At 43.3% G+C, this 27,522-nt stretch overlaps 1 protein-coding gene and 1 long non-coding RNA gene across 2 annotated transcripts; both read left to right on the top strand.

The window, feature by feature from the left end:
- Positions 1 to 13,163: 13,163 nt before the first annotated feature.
- LOC129595516 (uncharacterized) lies at positions 13,164 to 15,587 on the top strand. The gene is made up of 4 exons (XR_008691327.1): positions 13,164 to 13,452; positions 13,803 to 14,623; positions 14,725 to 15,299; positions 15,489 to 15,587. It is a non-coding gene; the product is annotated as an uncharacterized LOC129595516 (long non-coding RNA).
- A 4,590-nt stretch (positions 15,588 to 20,177) lies between these two features.
- Positions 20,178 to 27,194, top strand: LOC129595496 (thyrotropin-releasing hormone receptor-like). Its single transcript, XM_055492522.1, has 5 exons — positions 20,178 to 20,861; positions 22,246 to 22,400; positions 23,366 to 23,864; positions 26,317 to 26,551; positions 26,836 to 27,194. The coding sequence occupies exons 1-5, from the start codon at positions 20,514 to 20,516 to the stop codon at positions 26,922 to 26,924; spliced, it is 1,326 nt and encodes a 441-aa protein (XP_055348497.1). The 5' UTR covers positions 20,178 to 20,513; the 3' UTR covers positions 26,925 to 27,194.
- The last annotated feature ends 328 nt before the right edge of the window (positions 27,195 to 27,522 follow it).

Raw genomic sequence — 27,522 nt, 5'->3', positions numbered from 1 at the left:
CCTTATTAGTTTACTTGTTAATTGTTTTTAGCTGGGACAGTCGATATCCCCTCTACATAATAAGAAATTGAGCAGTCGTCGAGTCTTAAGTTCATCAACTTGGCTCCGTTTTTGCAGTTGGAACTTACCAAAGCTAGTAGTGTACGAATGTAATAAATGAAACTTCATTAAATTATTAAGGTTCGAAACTTGAGCTCAAAAATAAATGCTTTGGAAGTACTGTAAATAATGTAGCAGATACGGTTGCGTACTCTTCAGTTTTTATTTGTACTTCGGCTTCGCTCTGAAGTACGACTTGTCTGCACTTTCTTGATAAGGAACAGTATTTACAAGAAACACATCCTGCTTCAATCTAGGTTTTTTCCCAAGTGTCCAGTGGTGACAGTTCGTTTAGGCACCTAGGATCTAAGACAGTGATAGGTACAGTAATTATTGTGGCGCTTTATGGCCTGAAGTTGCGTTGCGGGCGACGGCAGCGTTCGTTACAGCCACGTGGTGGATGTGGCGGACACCGGGCTGTTCATCGACTTTCTCTGTCCCAATCTACGGCGAGAGCTAATGCCTTTCAACAACGGTTTTCTATCTGAGCGCTGCACGGGACGGAGTTCTGTAAAAATCTCCATGGAGGGTTCTCCACGAAAATTCTCACTGATTGTCTAACGAATCAACATGGCGAGGCGTGCCGCGGGTGGCCCGGGGATAAACTGAAATTCAGTACGGAACCCGTAGTGTCCGTCTCATAATTGCGGCGTTTGCGAGTACAAGTGACCGTTGTCCAAGAGCGGGAATACAACTCCTCTTAACCGCGTCCGTCCTCGCAAAACGCGGTAAGAAGTGGTGCTCTTTTTTGCGAATAACCAGGAGCCGCTTAATGCCTGAGATGCTCCATGGTAACGGCCACGAGATATTTTACTGTCGTCATATGTAGCGTTTTCCTGTTCTTGTGCTCGTGCATCCATCGGGTTCAGTAGAGGTCACGACAGCATGCCATAGCAGTGTTCATCATCGAGCAACGGCGTTTGCAGCCGATTTATAAACTGCGTGATGGCTTGGTGAAAGTCATCACGGAGAATCAAGCTTTGCTGAGTCTTGGATAGAAAGAGAGCAGCAAGTCCAAGCAGCCCACGCAATATTTAGTCAAAGCGGGATTTACGGCCACGGAAAGATCAGATACGGAAAGGCTACGTTCGTTCAGATTACCGTTGCAAAACCGAAAAATCGCGTGATACGCAGAAACTGCAAGAATACTCTTACCGGTTTTGTGACGAAGTCGAATTGTTTGCGAGAGAACCTTGCAGCGAAGACCGTTCTCCCAGAAACAGACCGCGTAACACGCAGACAGGACGGGCGGTCGCCACGGCGGTGACGGAGTGGTGAACATACAAACTAGATGCGGATTAGGACAGAAAGCTGGGTGCTTCAGGAAGGAACTATTTTCATGTACAGATACGTGGTCCGTTTCGAAGGTTGCACGACCACCGAAACCGTGATCATGAACAGGAGCGGGCGGTACGCTAGTGCGAAAACCATGTGGTTTTAACAGAACTTCGCGAGGTTATGCTGCATAAGGCACCGCAGCGCATGCTCGTTATTTTGGACGCCGCGAATTTCACCAAGTATTTTGGTGAAAAACGCATCGTTGTTCAATTTCACTTCTTTAAACTGTATTTCCGATACTGGTGAATGCAGTAGTCTTCCTGCACGTGGACACGACGCTAAGAAAGACGCTCTATGAGATACAATTCGACCTTGCCTACGACGTACGCGGAAGTGCCGTTAGCCACAGCTGTGCAGACATCTGACAAATAGTATGGTATATTGCGGTACATGTACGTATGTACTAAAATGTCCGTTATGTGTACTTCACGATATTGTTATATTATTTTATGACCTACACCATGGCGATGTAACCACGCGATTTGTATTACTCCTTAATTACGGGATTGTCAGTTTAGTATCAGTTCAGTCGTCGTACTTTATCAATAAAGGGGGTAGTATAATACACGACAAATGGTGCAAGCAAATTTAGTTGCCATTTGTCGAGTTACGAGCAACGATTAAACCGTACTATTCTTACACATATAGATATTCGAAAAGCTCAACCTTGCTGTAATTCCACCCAAAGAACCGAATGGGGACTTTTTGGGCGCAGGACTGATCATGAGCACCGTCATGCGAGACTGTCTGACGGCGCCGCCTGGAGATATCCTGCTTCTGACATAAAAAAACCAGTCGTACTATGCGATTGCTTTATTCGGCTAGTTAATTCGAAAGGATAAGATGAATCCTGCCCGCAAGATACGGCAAGAGCGGTTGAAAAAGACGGGCCCGGAAGCGCGAAGGATCGATGTACAGGATCCTGCCCACTGGTGGACATCTATGATTCAGACCCCCGAAGTGGCTGTTCGCCCCTCCTTGGGGCCAAACAGCCGCTTAACCATAACATCACGCATACCGTAACACAATGATGCATCAACAGCATCAGGAATTCAGGATGATACATCACTGTATTTCGTTTTGCGGTAAATAATTTAGATGGCATGCAATATACTTCATATTATTGTATTAAGTACAGATACTTAACCTATTCCAGTGCATTGCGAGATTTTGCGGCGAACATTTATGAGCGCACCCTACTGCAATTTCACTGATATTCAGCTGGATAAACAGCATGTGCGCAGCTTTCCTCAATCGACTGCGTGGCGTAGTGTAGTGGCCGTGTGCCATGAGATGTGCAGTTTTTCTGTGACCTCCATCTGTCTAGCAAGGCAACCGCGGATGCAGTGGGCCTTTGTTGTCCTGTTGACAACCATTAGTTGGTTGGGTGCACCCTCAGTGGCGGGTTAGTAATATTGACCCGCCACTGAGGGTGAACCAAAAGAAAGATAATACCGCCACCTTCAAGTCGTGACAGACTACATGACGATCCTCGCAGAAACGAAGCAAAACGGTCCAGCGATTCTGAAAACGTCCACCGGGTATATTCCAGTAGTCGTCCGAAGAATTCTTACAAATGCAAGAGCTGCGGATCCCGTTCTCACAAGCGGGACGATACTATATGTATCTATGTATGCATTACGATGTTTTCCATAGAAATTCCGCAGTTCAATATGTTCACTTGTACGGTAATAAAATTATTTCTTTTATCGAGCACTTCACAATGGCGTGAAGGATAGTGTTCAAAAATACTCGGGCACGCAGTCAGGTAAGGATTTTAAGACTGCACTTCGAGAATTTCTCACGCGATTCAGAAGCGTACCACATAGTAGGACTGAAATCACGCTTTCACGATTTCACTTTTCATTTCACTTTCATTTCATAATCACGCGGACCCTCGCGTGAAATGTGAAAGTGAAATGAAATGTGAAATTCATAAAATGGTGAAATCGTGAAATCGCTTGAAATGCATCGACAATGGACGAAATTATAACGATTTACAAAACTTCCTGAAACAAAAATATTCACTCCGTAGTACGTTGTGTTTTTTTGTGTAACCACTTCTAATTGAACCCCTGAGGGCAGCGCGTAGAAAATCGTTAATCTTCCGAGCTTCCGAGCATTCTCTTCTGTCCTTTTTCGGATCAGCGTTATTTTTATCGGCCTGCCACGCCCTTGCTATTACGCATAAGTACGGTACTCTACATTGACTACATTATACATATGCAATATTTTTAACAATTTGTCTTAACGTAATTAAATTTCATAACTGTATTTCGTTCGATAAACCTACATTTACATCTAATTCTATTTGGATTCTTGTACGGGGATCTTCGGATGGTGTGTGTTTTGTGGATAAATCATCGTTTGATGATCCTGTACCAAATAAGATTGGGGCTATGAGCATTCCAGGCAGGCAGCAAGGCGATGTTACTCAGAGTCAATGGTACCGAAATTGCTTTGTATTGAGTATCAGATGCGTGCTACACTTGAACAAACTACCTCACATTGATTGGACGTACCTTAAAACCTTTGAACCTCGCTGACACGCTGCGGCGGGTCACGGACGACGGACATAGCTTTAGAAATCAAACACCAGTCTCACGCTACTTAGATGGCAGTAGTCTCCCAAAAAGCCGATTTCCATTAAAAAATCATCTACAAGTCCGCTAGAAACCTGTCATAAAGTCAGAAGGGAGCCGCAACGACCTAATTTACGCAATCCAAGATTTGGATAGGAAACAATCTGCAGCTACGCTCTCTCACTGATTCGCAAGGGATATGCATCTTATGCAGTATTAATCATTTATTGAGATCTTTTAAATTGACAACATTAGATTGCAGACAACCAAGAACAGTGACTGTTTCTGAGTTCGAAAAGTTTTTATGCGCGTAACAGTGCTGCATGTCAAACCCATGCGGTAATGTCAATCCGCATGCCTTGCTGCGCGTTATACGGTAGCACTGGTTAACGGTTGCTAGGTAGCCTAAGCTGAACTACAGTACTTCCTAAATAATTGCGAGGGAGCTAAGACACACCTAAGACGGCACCCTATCATTTCGGAAACCATTCATTTCGGAAATCATTCATTTCGGAAATCGTTCATTTCGGAAACCATGCATTTCAACACTTTTCCTTTACAGTTAGTGACAGAAGACGTTATTTCGGCCATTATGGTACAGAAACAATTATACAATTGTGAATTGTCAACGAAAAAGCATTTCAGGGATCTTTTTCATAAACTTTCATTTACTGTACTAACTGACAACTGCCATGTCGACGGTTCGATTTGCTTGTGTTGTGGGTTACAATGAGAGCACAAGAATTAACTGCATCATAATCGAGCTTAGCAATGTTACCCGCATTTAGCGTGTATTAGTGCGCACGATCGAACACGGCTGCAGATACCGTAAGCGGCGTCATAACCAAAACAATAATCTCTGACACACGAAAAAAACCACAGCAGTTGCGCGTAGAAGTATGTCATAAACCGTGCCCATAAACCATACATTTACATGTTGCAGCCTAACGTGAGACGTGCCGATAAAACAATATGTTGCGTTGATGTTGCGCTGAAATGAAGATTGTACAGAATTTGTACATGGAATACTGTTATTTCGGGAACCCGTTTAATTTTACAGATACAAAGTACACAGACTGTACAATGGCTACTAAACATACTAGTACCAGTTATAATAATTAATCTACTGTTATAATAGTATAATAATATTAAACTACTGTGATAACGTATGGTTCCGAAATGAATGGTTTCCGAAATGAATGGTTTCCGAAATGAATGGACACCGCTAAGGCAAAGACATCAGATAAGCAGCACCATAACGAGAAGTTCAAGTACCTACTTGTGTAAGGAAATGTAGGTTGTTTTTATTGGGTTGTTCAAGTTTAACATTGACTAAACACAAAGTTACGCGTAATATTATTTCAGCACATGATATTTTCATAAGGAAATGTGTTTTTTATACCTTCTTTTCGTAATTGCGTAATTGACCAGTCGAAAGAGGCAGGTGGCCCGAATGGCTAATGACCGAAGTGACAAGGAGCCGCCAGTTTTCCGTAGAGACGCCAGGCAATTACAGTGCTCGTATAAAGTTAACAAACCGGAAGTACGACGCGCACAGCTTTGCCGTTGCAATATTTAACGTCTCGGGCGGATGTTATCTGGGCGGTTGTGTTTTAGGACGAAACCGACAAAATTTTGCACGACGTATTTTAGTGGCCTATTACAGTATGGCAGCACGCGAATGTGAGCCGACATACCTACCAGTGTCGTAAATAAAATAAAATTCTGCAGAAATTGCCACTATTTCGCTTTTTATTACATTTCTATCCACTACGTCGTATTTACGTGCAGTGACGTAGCGAGCTGTAATTGCACTACCGTTTTATTTTTCCAAACAAGAGTTGTATTTTCCTGAAATGTGCGGCGGTCGTTGATAGAGTAAGTACTTGCTGATATACGACGACTCGGTTCTTAGTGCTTATCATTAGTGATACACAAGCTCTGACGGGCGTGATAAGTTTAGTTTATCCTATCGTACCAATTTGTTCCCGAAAACTACAATGAAGTAGTTGTTATAAGTAATTTTCTTCTGCTTTAGTTATTTTCCAAACGATGATCGCTTAACGAGCAGCATGAGGCTTCCGTTCTAAGCGCACATTAGGAATACCGCCAAGATATTCCTGAATGTCGCTCAATACGGAAACGCTCACTTTTAGCTATTACAGGGCGCCGTCGAGTAATTCATCACCGTACAATTGGTTGTGTAACTCGGTGCTAGGATGCGTTAGTGTTATCTTGCTAAAAATCCGAAGTGCGTGTACCATAAGTTAAGTGTTACTTTTGTTGTTTGGCATAAGAACTATTAAAGAATAACAAGATAACAATGAACATACCCTTAATATTTTTCGAAATCAAGTAAAGAGACATTATTGTACAGGAGTACTGTAACAGAACGTACTGCATAATTTACTTCAAGCCGCAAAGCGTGCTTTTATTTCTTCGCTCCAATGTGCATGGTACTCTGTTTCTGAATTCGTCTATGTACTGGTGGGGTATATTAATGATTAATTAGTAGTACCCTTCAAAAAATCTAAAAGGTCAACAACCGCAACAAGCAGACTTATGAGTGCAACGTAGCGTCCTGTTTTGTAACTTGTGTAGCTGCGTATCACATGGATAGTACTGGAAAATCGCTCCCAGGACCATGGAGTGAGTTTCTCAACATTATGAAGAATTTGGCTGGTAGAATTTAAAGTCGTTACGCAGGACTTAAACAACGACGGGGTCCATATACTTACATTATTCAGAAAACCGGTTTCATGTCCTAAGATAATTACAGCCAAAACTGCCGTAAGCGCAACAACCGAAGTAATGGATAGCGGAGGAAGTAAGAGAATGCGAGTTACGTTTGCCTGTCTTTTGCGCGGGACAAAGTTGTTTTGAACCGTTAAACGCGATCTGTTTAGGAAGATTCGTGAAGAATGTTGACACAAATCAACGTTGCGGGCGACGGCAACGTTCCACACAGTCGCGTGGTGGATGTGACGGACACCGGACTCTTCATTGACTTTCTCTGTTTCGATGTTCGCCCTGAGCTCATCCCTTTGGACAGCCGTTTTCTATCTACGCGCTGCGCGGAACGTAGTCCCTCCCTATAAGGACCATGACGGAGAAGTCACTCACGTCCAGGCTATGGCTGGAACGCAGTCCGCTGGTCCGCGCCCGTTCTCGCAAACCGCGGGTGCCCCTTTTATCCGCATAGTGAGCGACGAGTTGCTGAATCCATGTTTTTTTAGGCGAAAATCGCCATCATTAATTTTTCAGTACACGGGCCGCTGTGCACCACCACGCTACCGTGGTGCAGTTCATGACGGACGGGTACGTTTATGCGCGAATGTCTTCCTGTTTGTCAATGAAAATCAACGGTCTAGTTGGCTCTGAATTTGTACAGCCGCAGTACAGTGCAATCAGGCAGTTACGTGCACCTTCCACTACAGTGTTCAACGTACTTTGTATTTTGAATTCGGGAATCTCCACCCTTGATTTTCCTGAGCACGAAAGACGGTTTGTACCATCAGAAAAGCAAAGGTTAATATTCCGTAACTACGTATTGTTGCACGGATCCGGCGGATCAGATGCTCTTATGATTTTCCATAGCAGCAAACAACAACTGCCCACCGGTTGGGCAATCAGTTGTCGCGAAGCCCAAGGCTAAGATCAAAGCTTCCAAGCGTGCAATACAGAGCGATACCAGCGAATATAATAATCGATATCTCTATTCCAGTTCCCGTTCCTCCGGTAGGCGTCCACCTGTATCTTCTTGCACAGCAGACTGGACCCAACCCAGCAACGTTTCCTGTGGTTTAGACCAGAAAATTTTGTACGTAAGGCCTACATGCTCGAAATTGAGGGATGGTTTTTATTTAGTGATGGTTTATCCATCGGGGTTCTGTCCTATAGAGACCCCTTTTTTGAAAGCATGTTTGGGACATTGCAATACCGGCTTTGAAATACTTTCCCGTTTCTTCAAGATAATTATGAAAGTTCCACAGCATCTCCCGTAGTAATAATGTCCTCGTAGCGCATAATTGTAACGTTGTGGGAAAGCTTCGCATTGGGTGAATATAGCTTACTGAGTTAGGGGACCATCTGTTCGCCACAGATCCCAGTACGTGTTGCCCAAACGTTCTAATCCTTGTTAAGAGTGCACTATCAGCTGGGAATGCGACAGCTGAAAAAGTCGCGAATAATAAAGACCAATGTGTTTTGCTGACTGAACCGTTCGAACTGGTTCTCCCGGTGTATTCTTCGCATGTGGACGATGTGCTGCACAGCCTCATCAGAGGAATGCAAGCGCAAGAGAAGGTTGTATTTTTTGATGTGCATGGCATTCAGTTCCTGTAGTCCTACAAAAGTATGTCGACAGTTCGGCGAGATAATTGGCCAGCCAAAACTGAGAAACGCCGCTGCATTTAAGCGGATCATAGAAGTAGACCTTGTTGTTATCCCGTTTAGCCACGACGTACACGTGAAGCATATGACACTGGTTGTTATAACCGAAGGTGGTCAGTTAAAGAGGCTAAAAGGTCATTTAAAAAAAATATCGCATGTATAATAATTTCATTACTTGAATAGTTGTTACCATTTAGACGAAAGCGGTTAATCATTTACCAAAGAATGGTATGCTTTTGTCGATGGTATTGAGCAGCTGATTGGGAAGTGAAACTGACCGAACCACCCGGAGTTAAATCGATGGCGCCAACCGAAGCAGATGATTTTCGATGACGTCCAGTCTCAGGGCCTACGAGTAGCAAATCACAATTAGGTTAATTATAAGTATGACCTTTTCTTATTTTAGAATGGGCTGAAGTCAGTCGAAGCGCAATTGGGAGTTACGGACTTTATGGAATTCACAGATTAGTCTTTTATGTTGCAACATTTTGACTATGAGCCCAGTTATGAGTATTGGTGTGTGTCAGATCTGTTATTTCATTTTTGATATCAACTATTGTAAACTGCTCACAGTAAAGCTGATAATTAAGCGTAGCAATAATATCGAAGCACAGTACGAAAGAGTATAAAACCTGGCTCAAACACAACCGCCTCAATTGGGGAGCTTTGTTATCCCGCATATCGTACCGCTTTCATTTCGGAGCTGCATCTCCCAGCAATTTATACTGTATACTAATGTGACCTATGAACTGCTATGCGTAGTCCGCTGCTATGTTATTCTGCCATGTCTGCTAAGGAACACAGCCCATTAATTATATAACTATTTCCATGGGGTAGCGGTCACGGACGAGCAAAAAGGCGGTGGAAACCTGCGAGACCATTAGTAGGACAACCGCAGGCAGCAACCAGGTGTTGCGAAACTATGTACTCAAACAGCCGACCACTTGCCGAATATTCAATACAGCTGCAGTAGACCTTTCAGCTGAGTACTTTGACGTTTAACCACAAACAATAAACACATTTTAGCTTGTTTCTGCATTTTGTGTAAGTATCTAGGGAGTGCGACCCGTTTTGTCTGCTCGGAAATATACCAAACTCAAGTCAACTACACCGCCTTTTTCTGTTATAGTGGAGGTGATGGTTTCTACTTTCTAACGCAGCAAAAATACATCCACTCGCTATTAATTAGTAACGGTAAAACGCATAGGAAAATAATGTACAACTCGTACGCTGAATTTTGTACACTGAATATGTATCACGTACGGCAATTGCATATCAAAATTGTAAACGTCACCAACTCACCATGTAGATAGTATCGAAAGTGCGTTACAGTGTACTGGGTGCCAGGTGCGCGCTAGCGAGCGAACAGATCACGGTAATGTTGATTGGACGTACCTCTGAACCTTGGTGGCACGGCTACGAGCATTGCAAATCCACTAGAAGGTCAAGTAAGGTGCACTTCTTACGAAACGGGATCGAGAAAAGATAGATAAAACAGCCCTGCCATGCTTACTGACTAGTTCGTAAGAGATGAAAACATATCATTATTCATTACTAATAGTTTTCCGAGGTAATTCAAATGGCAACACCAGGTTGCAGATAGCAGTGGCAAGTTAGATTGGTAGAATTTTGCTTGGAAATTCAATGACGGCTGTGATGTCGAATCCGTGTGGTATTTTTCACATGCGTTACAGCACGTTCTCTTTCGCGTTAGTTGGTGCCGTTGGTTGCTAAGAGACATTCGTCGCCGTGCCGCATAATGGCAGCTTATGCTTCATATTTCAGGGTAGTTAGCTCGAACAGCAGGAGCGCGATTAGAACTTAGAACTAGAAGTTGCAAGTACAGTACCTGCTTTTACGTACCGGAAATATGTATCTGTAAAAGGATTTTCATTCCCTTTTTAAGTTACGAGTACTTAATTTGACGCATTCTTCACGCGTTCTCTCCTTGCTGTATTGCCAGAGTACGCTGTCGGCACTTTATGCAAAATATCGTTAGTTACTTTTCTTGATACTGTACACAGTACACTTAATTAGAAACTGTGCTTTCATTTCACCCCAAAACCTTAGAGTTACGGTTAGTCATTACCCTGCTAACTGTACAAAATTAACAAGGTTTTGCTTAATCGATATTTCCGAAGCGAATACCAAAGTTCGAAGTATGTATCTGTACTTAAAATCCCACAGGTTGTCGATAGAAAACAATCCCAACATGGAGTACCTCGATAGCATAATGATTTCTTGACAACTACCGTTTCCGTTATGTAAAACTAAATGTCAGTTAACGACATTTTTTGCAATTAAGGAAACCCTAATTGCATTTCGATGTCATGATCTGAACCCGCATTTTTCATTTTTAAAGACATCAATCAATGTTCCCTGAAAAGGTCCAGAAAACAGTATCGTTCGTGTAATGCCGGAAACTACGCAGCGATTATGTAAGAGAAAAGTACATAAATTTACACCTAAAGAAATTACTTAAGAGCGGAAGACGGGGACACACTTAGACGCCCATCAAGAGAATTTGCTTATGTATTGTACAGAGAGAAACACGTTTCTCGCACACTCCACCACGCATTCACCGCCCGGTTTATCGAGCTACTAGTAACGATTTACATAGTACAATACTTAGTACAAGCCCAGCACGGATGAATAATGTCTTAGGATTTCGAGCATGTAAAACGGTTAACTGCATATGTATTAAATAATGGAACGATGTTTATTACATTAAGGAGGCACGAACAAAATAAACAGGCGTGAGCAGAACCTGTTATTTTTGCTAATTCGCAGTTCGCTAATTTCAATGACAATTCGATATAATAACACATAGTAACAATCTGGGGATTTACAAACAGCCCATGTTAAGCTAATGGCCACCATGGTAACAAGCTTTTGAGTGACCACTGGACTGTGGGAATTGGGCTTTTCAGAAATTTGAAGATGCAGGATTACTCTCGACACTGAGAGGATTCTGTAGAACTTTAGAGCGTGCAGATTGGATGTGTAGAACGGGAGAACATTGAGTACAACGGCAAAGTGTCGAGGACCCTTGTCACGTAGTTAGTATTCATATAACTAGTTACTGATATACGGTAAGACGACTCTCTATTCTTAAATGTTTATCATCAGTGAAGTGCGTTCTCTTACTGGAGTGCTAAGCTTAGTTTATTCTGTCATATGTGTTCCCAAAATCTAAAATTACGAATCTTAATCTGGCACTAGTGCTGCAATAAGTATTTTACAATAAATACTGTAATAAGTAAGGTTTATTCTACTTCAGTTTTATTGCAAACGATCAGCGCCGAAAGTTATAGCATCGAGCGATCAACATCAGGGTTCCGTTCTCAGCGCACATTAGGAATACCGCAGATGTGTATTCCTAAATGTTGCTCAATACGGAAACGCTTAATGTGAACTTTCCATAGGGTTGTTAAACTGACAGTCACCATGCAATTAATTAATGTTCAAAATCGAGGAGATTACACAATAGCTTACTGTATTAAATGTCGCTCAACACATAAACGCTCACTTTAAGCATTCATAAGGCGCCGGCAAGCAGTTCATTACCGTGCAATTGGTTTCAGCACTCTGTGCTAGAATGCGTAAGTAGTATCTTGCCAAAAATCCAGTTAAATACTATTATTTTTGTTGTTGTTTGTAACAGAAATACTCAAGAATAACAAGGTAACAACAAAGCGTACCATAGTAATTTTTCAAAATGAAGTAAACAGGTATTATTGTATAATTTACTTGAAGCTGGAGGCCATCTTTGTAATAATTCTGTGATTAGACGTACATGGTATTCAGTTTCTTAAACTCATACATGTACTGTAGTAGATTTTATCAGTTAATGATGGTATAAACTGTAAAGAATGTTGATTCAAGGGGGTAAAAGTAAAATTCATAATACATGAATCTAGAAGTAAAGCGTATGTGAACAATTTTCCCGAATCCATCGAACATTTTATAGAGCATTATCCATACGATGCAGAAAAACAAAGCAATCGGTCTGGTTCGATTTATAAGGTGTTTAGTTTTAAATTCACAAAAAGAACTGCGAAGTTTCGGTGGCTGGATAAACCAGCCGCGCAGGTCAAATAACGCGGCATTCCGTGTCAATATTATGCCGAATTGCACTTGATTCCATTCGACGACGGCGTCTGCGTTTGAAATTGACACTGGCAGTACTAATGAACTGTCAGTAAGCTGCCCTACGAGAAAATCTAAGAGGTCAACAACTGCAACAAGCAGAAACATGTATGCAGCGTAGCCTGGTTTTATGACTCATGCAGCTGCGTACCACTTCGACAGCACGGGAAAATCGCTCACAGGACCCGGGAGTGAACTTCTCAAGGTTACGAAGAAGATGGCTAGTAGAATCGCAGGGTTCAAACAATGACGCGACCCAACACACACTGGGTGCTGAGAGAGTGCCAGTAAAGTTTGCCTTGTCTTTTGTACGGGCGAAGTTCTCTCAAACCGTAAGACGCTACCTGTTTACAGAGATTCGCAAAGAATTGTGACGAAGATCAGTGTTGCAGGCAACGGCAAGGCTCTGCACAGTCGCGTGGTGGATGTGGCGGACACCGGGCTCTTCATCGACTTTCTCTGCTACGACATTCGACAAGTGCACCATTTCGTCAGTGGTTTCCTATCTAAGCGCTATGAGAGACAGAATTTCTATAAGGACATGACCGAGAAATTCACCGGGAAGCGTTGCAGTGGGAGGCTTGCGAGGCGAGAACCCGTGCGCATGGGTAGCTATTGGGGAAATGGTGGACCTTTGTCAGGAATTCGCGGTGTCGGTCCTGTAATTTTAAAATCTCGACCGTTGTTCTAGGGTAGGAATGCACTCCGTATTCTGCATCGGTCCTTGATGATCGCGGATGCCTCTTTTCTACGACTACTCAAAAGCTGCTTAATCCCCATAAATGCTGATTTAACGGAATATCGCGTGATCATGCTGGACAAAGCGCAACGAGCGAACTCTCCACACCGACACTGCGCTCGGCCTAGTACAAGCAGCAACCGACGAGGTGAAGTAAGTGTCACGATCATCATATCGGCCACGCTAGACGCCGCGAAGCTCAGCAAGTATTTTGTAACGCGCAGATTCCGCTTAATTTAACCGTATTGGCCTTATTTTGCTTGGCCAGTGGTGTTCTCGCGCGTAGACACAACTCTCTCTCAAATGAAGCGGCTCTGTGAGATATTAACTGCGACCCTGCATACGAATAGCACGGAAGTGTCCTTTTGCTCCCGCTATCCAGATGCTGCTCGCAAACAGTGCCAGTATTTAGTTGCGATTTGTCGAGCATTAAGCAACGATTAAACGGCACTGTTCTTCTACATATACGACAGGGTCAACCTTGCTTTAATTTCGTCCTATAGAACCGAATGCGTGCTTTGTGGGCGCAGTAGAAGATACGTTATTTGATCCATCCGACGGAAGTGCATTGAGATATCCTGGTGTTTTTAACCAGCCAAGGGTGATGCTGATACGACCTGCAAGAGACTACATGAGCGAAGGAAGAAGCGGAGCACTAATTGTAAATCCCCAGAGATGGTCATCCCGTCGATTTGCAGTGCGCTGTCAACTGAGACACAGACGCGCATTTTTGATCCAGATCTGACTGGCTCAAGGAAAGCTATTACTGCGGACATCGCCGAGACCAGTCCAACCATTTGTGGAAGGAAAAAGCGAGGACCCGGAAGCACCGGAGATGTTCGTTGCGCCGAAGTACAGAGCGCTGCCAACTGAGACACAGACGGTGGTTTGACGCCTTTCCTCTTCGCAAAGGACAACCAATCTTCTGGAGCGCAACGAATTGGTGTACGACAAAGATTCCCTGTCACTGTCAGTATAAGCTCAAAGAACTCTGGACGTACGGTCCAGCTGGCTCAGAATGCCAAACACTGGAGGAACAGTGCAGTTACGCAGTTACGTTTAATTACACTGTACCTGGTAATACAGTCTGTACACTGTGCCTGGTTAAGTAAGTAATTATGAAAGTAACTACAACTGTTGTCGTAGTGTATAGTATAATAATGTGGAGCATTTAGTTACATCTGTCAAAGAAAGTACTACAGGGAATGAATACGCTGGTCTTGCTGACCCAAGCGACATCGCGATTAGCAATCCCACATCCGGCAAATCGCCTGGCGCCACAAGAACTCAGGATGAAATTGATTCTGGCGTGGCATGCGTCCAGGTGCTGTACGGCGCCCATCATTTTGTTCTGTCCCATAGCGCCAAAAGAATGCGGTCATCAGTGTGTATAATAGCTTGGACGCTGTGCTTATTTGGCTCGAGGTATCCATTCTGTCTGGACGCGAAACGCGGGATGCCAACATAATGTTCGAGATTGTACAGCGACAGCTGACAGGCACGAATCAGTGTGGATCCATGGTCTGCTCATGGCAGTGTGAAATTATGGAAGGTCACCTGCCAGAGAGCGCAGTTTTTGCGAAAATTAATACTCCTGCTCAGCGAGCCTGAGGGACGGCAGTCCTAGAAAGTGAAACCCGAATGGTACCGCGACTAAACCAGTGAACGAAGTCCTTCACGCCCTGTTATCCGAGTGGAAGGTTCCGTCCGCATCCAGCCTCGTTAATCAGCCGAGCCGCTCGATAATTGGATGGAGTGATAGGGCGAATGCAGCTTACTGACCATGAGTTCGGGGACCATCTATTCGCCGCAGATCCTAGTACGTGTTACCCGAGCGTTCTAGTCGCTGTTAAGGGCGCACTATCTGCTGGGAACGCGACAGCTGAAGAAGTGGCGGAAAATAAAGACCAGTGCGTTTTGCTTATTGAATCATTCAAACCGGTTCTTCCTGTGTATTCTTCGCATGTGGACCATTTGCTGCGCAGCCTCATCAGAGGAAAGTAAGCCCAGGACAATGTTGTGTTTTTTATGAATGTGATGATGTGAAAAAGCAACGTATAATCGTATATTATTGTGAACAGCAGCAGCGTAATAAGCTGCCAGTATGTGCTGAGAAGAGCAGAGGAAATAAATGACTTTATGAAGACGTGACAATGAACATGGCAATAATTGGCATTCATTTCCTAAAGTTATACAAAACATTTCGACGCCTCGGAGAGATAATTGGCCAGACTACACCGAGAAGCGCCGCTGCCTTTAAGCGGATCATAGAAGCAGACCTTGTTTTGCCACGGCCGTTTGATCCCGTTTTGCCACGGCGTGGATGTGAATTAAGCACATGACACTGGTTGTTATAGCCGAAGGGGGGAATTTACAGAAACTTAAAGGGCATTTCCAAAAAATATCACGTTTATAATGATAATTTCGTTACTTGAGTGGTTGCCTACCATTTTAACGGAGGCGGCGAATCGTTTACCAAAGAATGGTGTGATTTTGTCGATTGTATTGAGAAACTGGCCGGGAAGAGGAACTGTCCGAATTTTACAGAGTTAAAACGATGGCGCCAAACAAAGCAAATGATTTTCGGTGACGCCAGTCTCAGGTACTTGTTTTCGTGTTCGGCCAAGTTGACCTTTAATATCCCGAAACTGAGTGTTGTGAAATTTATATACTTTTCGTCCAACCTATAAAATATTTACCGTTTTCGGAAGCCTTGCAAAGTCATGCACACTTCGCCATAATCCATGATGACAATCATCATTAGGAAATTTACTTGAGCTGGCGTGCGGCCTGATTTCACTTTGCATCGTTATAGCTGTCACAAAAAACTTACTGCGTTGGGAAAATGCGCGGCGCGATGTGTGCTATGGCGGCCAAACTGAACCTCGAAAACTTATGGAAGGCAATGCAGAAAGCGAAACAGAATCATGAGATTCACGCGCCCAAAGATCACCATCGGCGTTTCATAGCGGGAGAGAATGTTTGAGTTGGGACAACGTTAAACAGGTGACTGAGTTGGCCAAATAAAGAGTGAAAGGTCAAACCTTATGTAACAATGAAAGAGCGAACTGTAATCAGAAAGGTAACGGATTGGCAAATAAAGCAAGGAACATGAAACGTGAAGAAAGGCTTTTTCTTTGAAAGTCTACAGTTCGAAACCAATCGATTTCCTTACTTGCGCGGCGAGCTACAACCAAAGCCAACTGCTAAAGGTCATCCAATACAAGCACGCAAGGACAGAGAGAACAGTTACGATCGATCGAAAGTGTAAAAAAATCCCTTCACAGAATGCATATGTAAAAACCACGGAAAATGCAGTATTTAACAGCTGGACTAGCCTCGCCGGTTTATAACACTGAGGAGCTTGTCCCGCTCTTCTTCAGAAAGTTCTTCAGAAATCCGCAGTTTTCGCTCCATTTCTTCATTTTCTTCAGCTAGTTTTAGAAATCTGAGACAACTGAGTTAAGTTAAATGCCCATACCTTTAGCAACATTTGCAAATAATTTGTTTATCGCTTTATCGACTTCTATTATTTTTGAAGGTGCCAAAATGTTTAACTTCCCAGGAATAGCTTTTCTGTTATCCAGGTCATATTTTGTTTAAATAATTTTTCGATGTTTAATAATTATGTTGTGTACTCGTACTATCTGTTTGTAATGTTGTACAGTAATTACACTTGTACGTGATAACGGCAGTATTGGTACTCGTATACGTTAATAATTTGTTTTGTCCAGGCAGCCTGGATACGGAGTTGTATGTGGCGTAAGCTTTCTTCCTGTTTTCTGTGTTTTCAAACAGCTTGTGATATGAAAAAATTGGGTAAAATGTAAATTTATTTTTAAACGGGATTTCAGAATGGCGGGAAGGCTGTAATTTTTACACTACCGTATAAAACTAGTTTGGGTGACACTCTGCAGTCTGTAATCTGTAAACGGTGCTATATTCTAGTGCTTGTTTAGGACAAGAAGTGAAGCAACATACACACATACCTACCCTCCTCTAACCTTGCACTTTAAGGAAATTTGTACAGTACAGCCACGCACACGTGTACGAACTCATTCAGGATTACATAATTATACGGTTTGCAAATAATGTGGGTTAAACCGCGAATCGGTTGAACATTTGTTCGGTTATATAGTACCGCATTGCTCATAGCGCATGTACGTATTCCTTCAAGTGTAATACCTATCAGGGAACATGTCATTTCATATTTTTTATAAAAGTTATTTTAAACTGCTCACAGCAGTGCTGATAATTAAGCGCAGTAATAATGCCGAAGCACAGTACAAAAAAATACACAACCTTTCTGAAATACTACCGCTTATTTTCCCGTATTTTCCCGCATATCGTACCGCTTCTATTTCGCAGCTGTATCTCCCAGCACTTTAAACTGTATACTACTGCAATCTTTAATCTGCAATAGGCGATCTGCTTCTGTGTTATTGTACCATGTCTGCTGAGAAAAGAAATCCATTAAATTTATTTTTTCCTTAGGGTAGCAGTCACTGGCTAGTGGCTAGCAAAAAGACGGCGGAAACCTACGAGCCTACTATTAGGACAACCGAAGGCACAATGCCTCTGTCAGACACCAGAATTTCCGAAACTATGTATTCAAACGGGCTACCCTCTGCCGAATACTCAACACAGCCGCAGTAATTCCTTCAATTGACTAATTTGACGGTTAACCAGAAGAAAAGAACAGATTTTAGCTTGCTTCTGCATTTTTTATAATTATTTTATAAGTGCGAACGCGGGCTTTCTGCTCGGAAATACACCAAAATCAAGTCCACTACACCGCCTTTTTCTGGTACAACAAGGTGGTGGTTTCTATCACAACAAATCACATGGCCTCTCTAAATTAGTTACGGTTAAACGTGCGACAAAATAATGTACAATTCGCACGCTGAATGTCGTACACTGAATTTGTATCACCTACAGCAAATGCTTATCAAAATTGTATGCGTCACCATGCAGGTGTACTGTATTTGTATCGAAAGGGTGCTACACTGTACTGAGTTCCAGGTGCGTGCTAGCGAGCAAAGGAATCACCGCAGTACTGATTGGACGTACCTTCGAACCTTCGAACATTGCAAATCCACTAGAAGAAGGCCATAAAATGGGGTATTGTCTACAAAACGGGATAGAAAAATAAGAGAAAACAGCAACTACCAATCTACCATACAGATTGACTGGTTCGTAAAAGATGAAAACATTTGATTATTATTTTGCATTGCTATTTACTGATAGTTAATCGGAGTAATTCAAATGGCAACACCAGGTTAACAGTGGCAAAAATAGCTTCTGAGTTAAAAAAGTTGCTTAGGAATTAAATGACTGCTGTGATATCGAATCCGTGCGGTATCTTTTACATGTGTATTACAGCACGTTGATTTTCGCGTTGGTTGGTGGTTGCTAAGAGACATTCGCCGCCGTGCCGCATAACGGCACCTTATACTTCCAATTTCAACATACTTGGCTCGAACACCAGGAGCATGATTAGAAAGTAGAAAATACATATAAGCACAGTATCTGCTTCTACCGGAAATGTGTACTTATCTGTAAAAAAAAAGTGGTATCTGTAAAAGGATTTGCATTCACTTTTTGAATTAATTTCACACACTCTTTACGCGTTCTTTCTTCGCTGTGTTGCCAGAGAATGCTGTCGTTTCTGGTGATCGGCACTTTAAAAATAACGGTCAGTTACTTTTCTTGATGCTGTACAATTAATAAGTAACTGTTCTTTCATTTTACCCTGTTACTTAATATTACGGTTAGTCATTACCCTGTTCACTGTACAAAATTAACAATGTTTTTCCTTAATCGATAATTCCGTAGTGAACTGTATACCAAAGTTCAAAGTGTGTATGTTTGTACTTAAAGTCCCACATGTTGCCGACAGCAAAAAAAATTACGACATGGAGAATTCTAACAGCATAATGATTTCTGGACAATTAGTGTTTCAGTTACTATAGGTCAATGAGGTTGCATAGGCGTTTACTGTATATCGGGTAGGCCGGACTGATGAAATAATACAAGGTGCGTGAATTTCTTTGCTGTTTTATATGTCGCCGACGCTGCAAGGTATATCTCAGTCCAAATCCGAGCACGAGTAGGTCTCGTCCCAGGATTCGTCACGAGACTGAAGTCTTAAATCTGCCGGCGTGACGTCATAGTTTCATGTGATGCGGCTAATGCGAGTCTCCAAAGCCAAGATTATAATCGTTTATTAATAATCGTTTATTAATAATTCCAAAACACACGCATCTGTATGTAAATTATACAGTGCCAACTGGTATTAGCTAACAAAAAGTACCGATTAATAAAATTTCATTGCAGTTAAGGAAACCTTAATTATTACATTCCGCAATGGCTTGCTCTGAACCCGTATTTCTAATTTTTCAATACGTCAGTGTTCCCTGAAAAATTCCAGAAACAGTATCGCTCGTGTAATGCCGGAAACTACGCAGCGATTATGTAAGAGACAAATACATAAATTTACTCCTAAGGAAATTACGTAAGAGCAGAAGACGGGGACATACTTAGACGCCCATCAAGACAATTTGCTCATGTATAGTGAGAGAAACAGGTTTCTCCCACACTCCATCACGCATTCACCGCCCTTTTATTAAACCATCGCCAACACATCAACATCCTTCATTAAGTTATGCCGCGTATATTAAACGTATCTGACGCAACCCGGTCGCGCCATCATGGATAAAGGATGAACGACAAAAGGCCATCCACGCGTGGGCTAACAGATCTCGGTCGAGCCGGCGCGTACGGAAGTATCAGCGCGCCGGCCTTTTAGCGCCCCGCTTATCCACATCGCTGCACGCATGGTAAATTGGATTTGACGAGGCCGTGTAGCGCGGTGTTAAGGCGGGCTATTAGCCCTATTCCCTGGATGAAAAGCGAGGGGGTCTTTAAGCAATTAGCGCCGTTAACGAGCGCGCCCTGAGAAACGCGCGCTCTGCCAGGCATTTAACGCCGGGCGATGTCAAGCCGTTTCGTTTTGCCGGGTCAGCATATACAGCGCCGTTGCGTTTTCCTCTCCTGTTTTTCCGGAAAGACCGGGATGATTTACACTGGCAGGTTCCGCGCTCAACAATTACCGGCATATTCTTGGTGAGCCTGGCGATCCCGCTGTAATTAGGCACGACACCGACAACCGCCCGCCGGCCGTTCCAATTAAAAGTTTGCCCCGCGCCGTTATAATGATTCCGGGCGACAGCGTACACGGCCCATTCGCCAATTCATCGGCCTGTTGGAATTCCCTGATAGACAGTTACCTTACTTCCAGGATGGATAACACGAGCCAGCGGTTGCCGGGTCGGATGGGGCATTTTTGGCTGTGTCTGACCGCCGGCGATAATGGCAGTCTGGTGGGGTATATTGTGGAGTCGGCGGATGAGCCGGATGTGCACGCGCTGCCCGTGGCGTTCCGGGTGGTGGCCACGCTGCTGCATGTCTGCATCTTTCTCCTGGGTTCCGTGGGGAATACCGTGCTGATTCTGGTGGCTGGGAAGAGCACCCGGCTGCGGACACCGACCTATACATACCTGGTTAGTCAACCGGCATTTTTCACTATACCGTATATCAGCTAGTAATTTTTTTGGGTTGTTTCCCAGTAAACGCGTTTTTTGGCCAGTCACATCACTTTACATTAAAAATTAATAAGCCGCTAATGTATTTTCGCTGTCGCATGTATCCAAATGTTTTTTTATGCAGTTGATGTAACATACATATATTGACATCGGCGGTTAGAAAAATGATTATCTATTTATCTATGCGATATTAATATTGTAATATTTAGTGGTTTACTACAGCAAAAACGTAGAAAAACCTTACACCGTACGCACCATAATTAAACATTTCTTTCTCATTTAAATTGTCCGGGTTTTGTACGATTTTCTTTCGGTTTTGCTGCGCGTGTTGCTCTAACTAACAGGTGATTAATCGTAAATATTTAATAGAAAAAATGGTGGAATGACGCTGCTAATTTTCTTGTTTACAGTTTACCTATCTGCGTCAATTTCACCGCTTAACGTTTTTTCAAGTGTTTACTTAGGGTGGGTATCCATAGCCGCAATTGTTAATCCGCGTACAATGTTTATGTAGGCCATGGCAAATGTAAAAAATGTATCGGGTATTTGGGAATTCCTGTTTACGCCATTTAATCTGCCTGATTATTGTGCTGATTGAATGAGATACGCCCGGTAACAGCTTGTTTACATTTTCCCCGACCCCGAGATACAGCCAGCCCGGGAATATTGATCGACATTATCCTAACCGTATAATTATTTAAATAAGGCAATATCATAGCGTCTGTACGCGGTTGTAACAAAAAATCGTAACTAAAATTTCTGACAAGGCGCAGGATTGTATGACCGGTTCCGTCGCTAGAACGCAAAATCCGGCGAGAAACTGGTAAACATTCATTAGCTATGCAGAGATACCGGTGTGCGCGGGGGAATAATTATTAGCATTAATACCGTAACTGAAAGCAATAATGTGGCAGCGAAGCGTCAAATGACCAATCGGCTTTTTATTGCAGCATGACTGCTATACAATTAATTTAATATTTTCGCCCGGAAAATATTGGCTAAAACAAGAAATATTGTAGTGTGACGGCTTTAATACGGCTGCTGAATTCTGACGATTCCTACGATGCTACTGAATTCGTAAAACGCAGAAACGTCTGCGAAAGTATTTTAAATGAATATTGCGAAGTAAATTTTTACTGTACTTCTATATTTAGTTGGAATAGTTTGCTTACTTTGTAAATTTCACGTACTTGTTCTGTACGTGGTTTTAGAAAAACATTTTTTTTATGGTGGACGGTAAAATCGTCAAAGCTGTGGAATCTGCGTCACTTTGATCTCAGTGTCGCAAACGACGCTAATCAAAACAGTGTTAAATCAATGGTGCGTTACGTTTTGTTAACAGGTGTCGCTGGCGTATGCCGATTTGCTGGTGATTTGGTGCGCCATCCCGGAGGCTATCCTCTCCTACCACATCGGCAATCGCTGGGTACTCGGACCCGGTCTCTGTGCTGTCTTCATCTTCATCAACTTCCTCGGGATCAATGCCGGCAGTCTAAGGTATTCAAAATTTTACAACATCAGTAACTTTTTTAGTTGCATAATTATTATGTATTAGCCCTCATACTCTTGTACAGAAGAATCTAAATCTCACTTACTGAGTGCCTGAGGGTGTTCGTAATAACTTTCGTTAGTTATTCATGGTCCTGTATTTTATACAAGTTTGTCTTCTTGCATTTTTTATGTTAGGAAATAATTATTAGTATTTAGTACATAGCAGAATATAAGCGTTTATTTTAAACAACACGATTATAAATTAGAGTAACCAGTAAGCAGAATGGAATTTTTTAACTTTTCACATAATTCTTAATTGTATGTATGTTTACCGTACAATAAAACAATTCTTTTGTACAGTACACGTGCACTTAATTTCAATAATTCGGCTTATATTTTAAAATAAGATAATCGCTGTATATGCTGACAAATTGTACTGGAGTTCAGAAATTCCCTTCCGGATACAGTTGACGCATCACTGAGACATTCATTAATAAAAATGTCATATATTGAACGAACGGCATAATCTTTTATTATGTCCACTCGGGACAGCAGCAAACAACCAACTAAACTCTAAACATGGCAACAATTACGGACCACAACAAATACCGTTGCTACGGCACATTAGCCATAGGCCATTATCCATTTCACGAGATACTCGTACAATCTTTGTACGAGTACTACATACACTACAAAAAATGATAAAATCCTGAATCTTGATCGAATCAGCGAACAAGCTGACCCCTCAGACATGGCTCAAATCGCCGAATCGTTCAAGCAATCCTAGGAAATGTCAAGAAAATCCCATACCACTCGTAATTATGTATGACGAAACAAGTTAAGCGTATCAAGTACGCAACTCCTGACCTTTCTAGGCAGCTAAACCGGTATTACAACGCCGGGTAGTAATTAGACGACCTATAAATAATCCCCCGCATCTTCTAATCTCTCCGTATCACCACTGTCTACAGCATGCTGGCCTTCACCATCGAGCGCTACCTGGCCGTCTGTCGCCCGCTAACCGCTCGCAAACTCTGCACCCTGGAGCGGACCCGCCGTATCGTCTGCCTGGTGTGGCTGACCACGGTCCTGTACTGCGCCCCGTGGCTGGGCCTCACCGAACTGAAGACAGACGAGACGAATCCGGCGTACGAGCAGTGCGGGTTCCGGTTGTCCCGGGAAATCTATCTGGCCTTCTTCCTGACGGACCTGGTGCTGTTCTACCTGCTGCCGCTGGTAGTGGCAGTGGTGCTGTATACGCGGATCTGTGTGACGATGCGCGGTCGCAGTCAGGGCGGAGGGACGATGGGGAGCGGGGGTGAGCCGCGGCGGCAACTGCTGTCGCCGTCCATCAGCCACACGTTCTCCCTGCGCAGTCTGGAGAGCCCGTCGCTGGAGTTTGCGGTGTGGGAGGGACGCGCGGATGGGGTGTGTATTGTAGAGCCGCATCCCTGCTCCAAACAGCTACCGGTGAGTAAATGGCATAAGAGTGGTTGGAGCGTTAATACGAAATGAGTTTTTTATGACATTGAGGTAGTTTGTAGTTTAATGTGGTTTGAAAACGAATGCAAGGACATGAGTGAAGAACTACAGATGTGGTTATGATGAAAATCGGGAGTAAACACCGGATCATAGACCTGCTGTACTTGTACATACTAGCTTGCCGTAATTGCTATCGCATTAGCACAGCGACAAATGCACATTCACGGGTTAATACGCCAAACTCCATAGGTCATACGGCGTCGCGCAACGCTACACTGTTTACGCTCTAAAAGCATCTGACATGGCCGATGGATGGCAAATATCGGTCTAAATTACAAACTATCGGTAAAAATTCTAAAATATTTTTCTTTTCACCTTTATGATTGTCTTAACAATTATTACTCTTGAGAGGAGCGTATTTCTTATTGTAGTAGACGTAGTGTAGCGGCAAACTCAAAAGGTTTCACGCCGCAATACGTGCATACCTTTATCAGGATGGCTATTGAGAAAGTGTCTCTGTTGTAATTTTTTCTATTACTGTTTGTAATTTTTCCGTGATACTTGTTAAAGGTACTTTGGCTTTTACGGTGGAAATTACGGGAACAGGCTTGCAGATTGTCCCATATGTAGGAACTAAGAACGACACAGCGTGACCGGCTTCCGAACAATCTGAACTAAAAAGTTATATTACGCTCGTGATTGGCTGCCGAAAATTCAGATCGGTCTACCACGATACTGTGTTTTATGTAGACGGACTGAACAGCATTAGTGCCGCTGTAAGAAACTGGAATGGCATCGAATTCGTGTATTTGCACGGGTAATTTCGCATATTCGCATAACTCTGCACTGTTTTATGCCATTGCATTGTTTTATGACAAAACGTTTATCCAAGGTCAGGAGTACCTTAAATTTCTTTATTCATGGCCAGTGTCCACTTCAAAGCTCCGTCAATAATTGTCAGCCAGCTGCACAACTGCTGAGTGTGTGCTCGTAGTGAGCGAACGAGATACACAACTACGTTGTTAGTTTATCAAGCGGAAGCGCGAAAAGGTCCGACGCAAAGACTGACGCACCCACCTTGCACAGTGCAAACTCAGTAAAACTCTGGCAACCTTAATTGTATGTTTGTCTGATATAGCAATGAAACGGCATATGGCTATGGCTACGTACCGTAGAACAGATGTGGACTGGAGTAAGTTGGCATTAATTGCCAATGTATTGCTTTGTATCGCTTACCCGACGCATCTCCCCGAAAAGGGTCTTGAGTGGCTTCACCAGTTCAGCTAGTAATTTGTACCGCTAAAGCGGCATATAAAGGCTACACCACCACGAATGTGGCGGCATATGCAGCAACAGCGATGTCCTCGAACAATTTAATTTCACGCGTGATGGTTGACATTAATCACTAAGTACACATTTATCCATTAATAAGTGCTCCACAGAGAAACAACCAATCACATCATCAAAACAAATGGAAGTATGGCTTTTCCCGATTGTTTCACTGGCGCGTCTTTCAAAACAATCTGTCGACAACAACCGTCATACAAAATACAGTGCAACTGTTACGCTTTTCGCGTGTCCTGCATGCATTAACCATTTAATATTAACAACCGCGGCGCAATCGGCTTGAGCATGATGCTGGTTGACGTTGATGATTGTTCATCGATATATACATATATAAAATTATATTAGCCAATTTTTATTCAATTCGGCGATACAATACAGTCATAAGTTTCCATAAAAGTGAAAGAATTGTAGTGAATACACAGGCTCAGCCGACTACGAAAATGGGCGGCCTAATCACACAGAACATTTCGTCTAAGTTGGCCGATGCTGGTGCTGTTCCCATGACAGAGGCCGCGTTCCCGCGTTGGACGTCAATGCTGATCCGTTGGCGCTAAAGCTCCGTCGCCCGTACCTCGCCTGTTTCCTGTTGTATCATCTTCCCGACTTCGGTCACCAAACGAGAGGCATCCGGTCCGAGTGGTCCGAGTGTTTCGACGCCAAATGCACGGAACAGGTAATCTCGCGTGAGTTCCCGATACTTCGCCACTTTATCCTGCTCTGCGCGCGCCGCGGCTGCTCCCGCTTGCTTCGATGTTGCCGCGATGTGCGACAAGGCTACCGTGCACACACATGTGGCGTCCCAGGTCAACATCTTTCCTCTTTCCCATGGGACCAAAGTCACTCCGTCGGGGCGCTTGCCATTGGTTAGGCAAGTACCAGGTGGTTCCAGTTCCGTTTGAATACCGGCGGAAGCGAAGGCGCGCTTTAAAGTGACATTGATGCAGCTGTGCCTGGGCTTCCGGCCCCGGCTTTTTTTACAACTCAGGCCATGGTACCATTTGCACTACATACTTTAGAAGTAAATTAACGGTAGTCGGTTAAGTGTACTTCGGTGGTGCACCGCATACACATGATCATTCTCTGTTAATTGTAGATGCAAAAGATCCACATGCTGATTGCGGTGGTAAGCCTGTTCGCCGTGGCCTGGCTGCCCTTCCGCGGACTGCTGGTGTACAACAGCTTCGTGGCGGAACCCTGGCTGGACATTTGGTACGTGTTCTTCGCCAAATCCCTCATCTACCTCAACAGCGCCATCAATCCGCTCCTCTACAATATCATGAGCGTCAAATTCCGGGCGGCAGTGAAAGAGTACCTATGGAAAAACCAAAGTATGTACACGCTTAACCGGCTACACAACGAGAAGCGCATATTATATACTTCTGCTGTATCTCTAAGAGTGATCACTTAAGTATATCGTCACACGTTGATCACCGGCCCCCACATGTGCCGCGTTACATGAGTTACATGGAAAACTGTTGAACGCATCAAATGGGTGATCATTATTTCTGACGGTATACAAAAAGTGATTAACAAACTGAACTACGCTCACAGGTTATTACAGTATATTGCGCTGAAGATTGTAAAAAGGCTTCATAATTACGCTTATCTGTAGGATCGCCACAACGGCCGTGTGACCTGTCCAGCGTCACCAACAGTCCGATGATCCATCGCAGCCGTTTTTCACAGAGAAGTCGGATTTAGCGATGCGACAAGTATTCCAGCTAAAGAAAACAAGAAATTTTATTTATATATTTCTCTGGTTTATTTTTTTTTTAGAACACTCGCACTCTGTATGCCGGTCTATTGGTTGCGTTGTACTTGAATATTTGGCGCAATTAATGCGTTTCTGGTTACCGAAATGTTCCATGTACTAACTAGAAAGAGGATCACTGGAACCGCCCTTATCGGCGAAAAGAACATGTCATATATGAATTGCACTACGGTTACAGGATTTTCCCGGTATATTTTTTACATGGCTTGGAGCAATATGTACGAGCGTTAATGGCACTGCCCTGCGTAACCTTTCAAACCTGATGTAGAATTCTACGAGAATCAGTGTAAAGTTTCCAACTAACGACAACCGCACATTCCCACAAAAAGTTGAACACGAAGACACCACTGATTACACTTATACAGCTTCCTATTAATCACGTTGACGAGAGAATATCCACTGGCACAACGTCACGCTAAAATCCCAACGGAAATTACGCTCGTCGTGCGCAGCATCTCCTGTAACAGACACTTTACATCCTTCGGCCAAAAATCAAATCGATCCTCCGCCACATTAGCTCCCCTGTTC

The sequence above is a fragment of the Paramacrobiotus metropolitanus genome, unplaced genomic scaffold (genome assembly GCF_019649055.1).
Source record: "Paramacrobiotus metropolitanus isolate TYO unplaced genomic scaffold, Prichtersi_v1.0 Parri_scaffold0000079, whole genome shotgun sequence".
Classification (NCBI taxonomy): Eukaryota; Metazoa; Tardigrada; class Eutardigrada; order Parachela; family Macrobiotidae; genus Paramacrobiotus; species Paramacrobiotus metropolitanus.
Note: the sequence above shows the minus strand (reverse complement) of the source record. Positions and strands in the feature narration are given on the sequence as shown.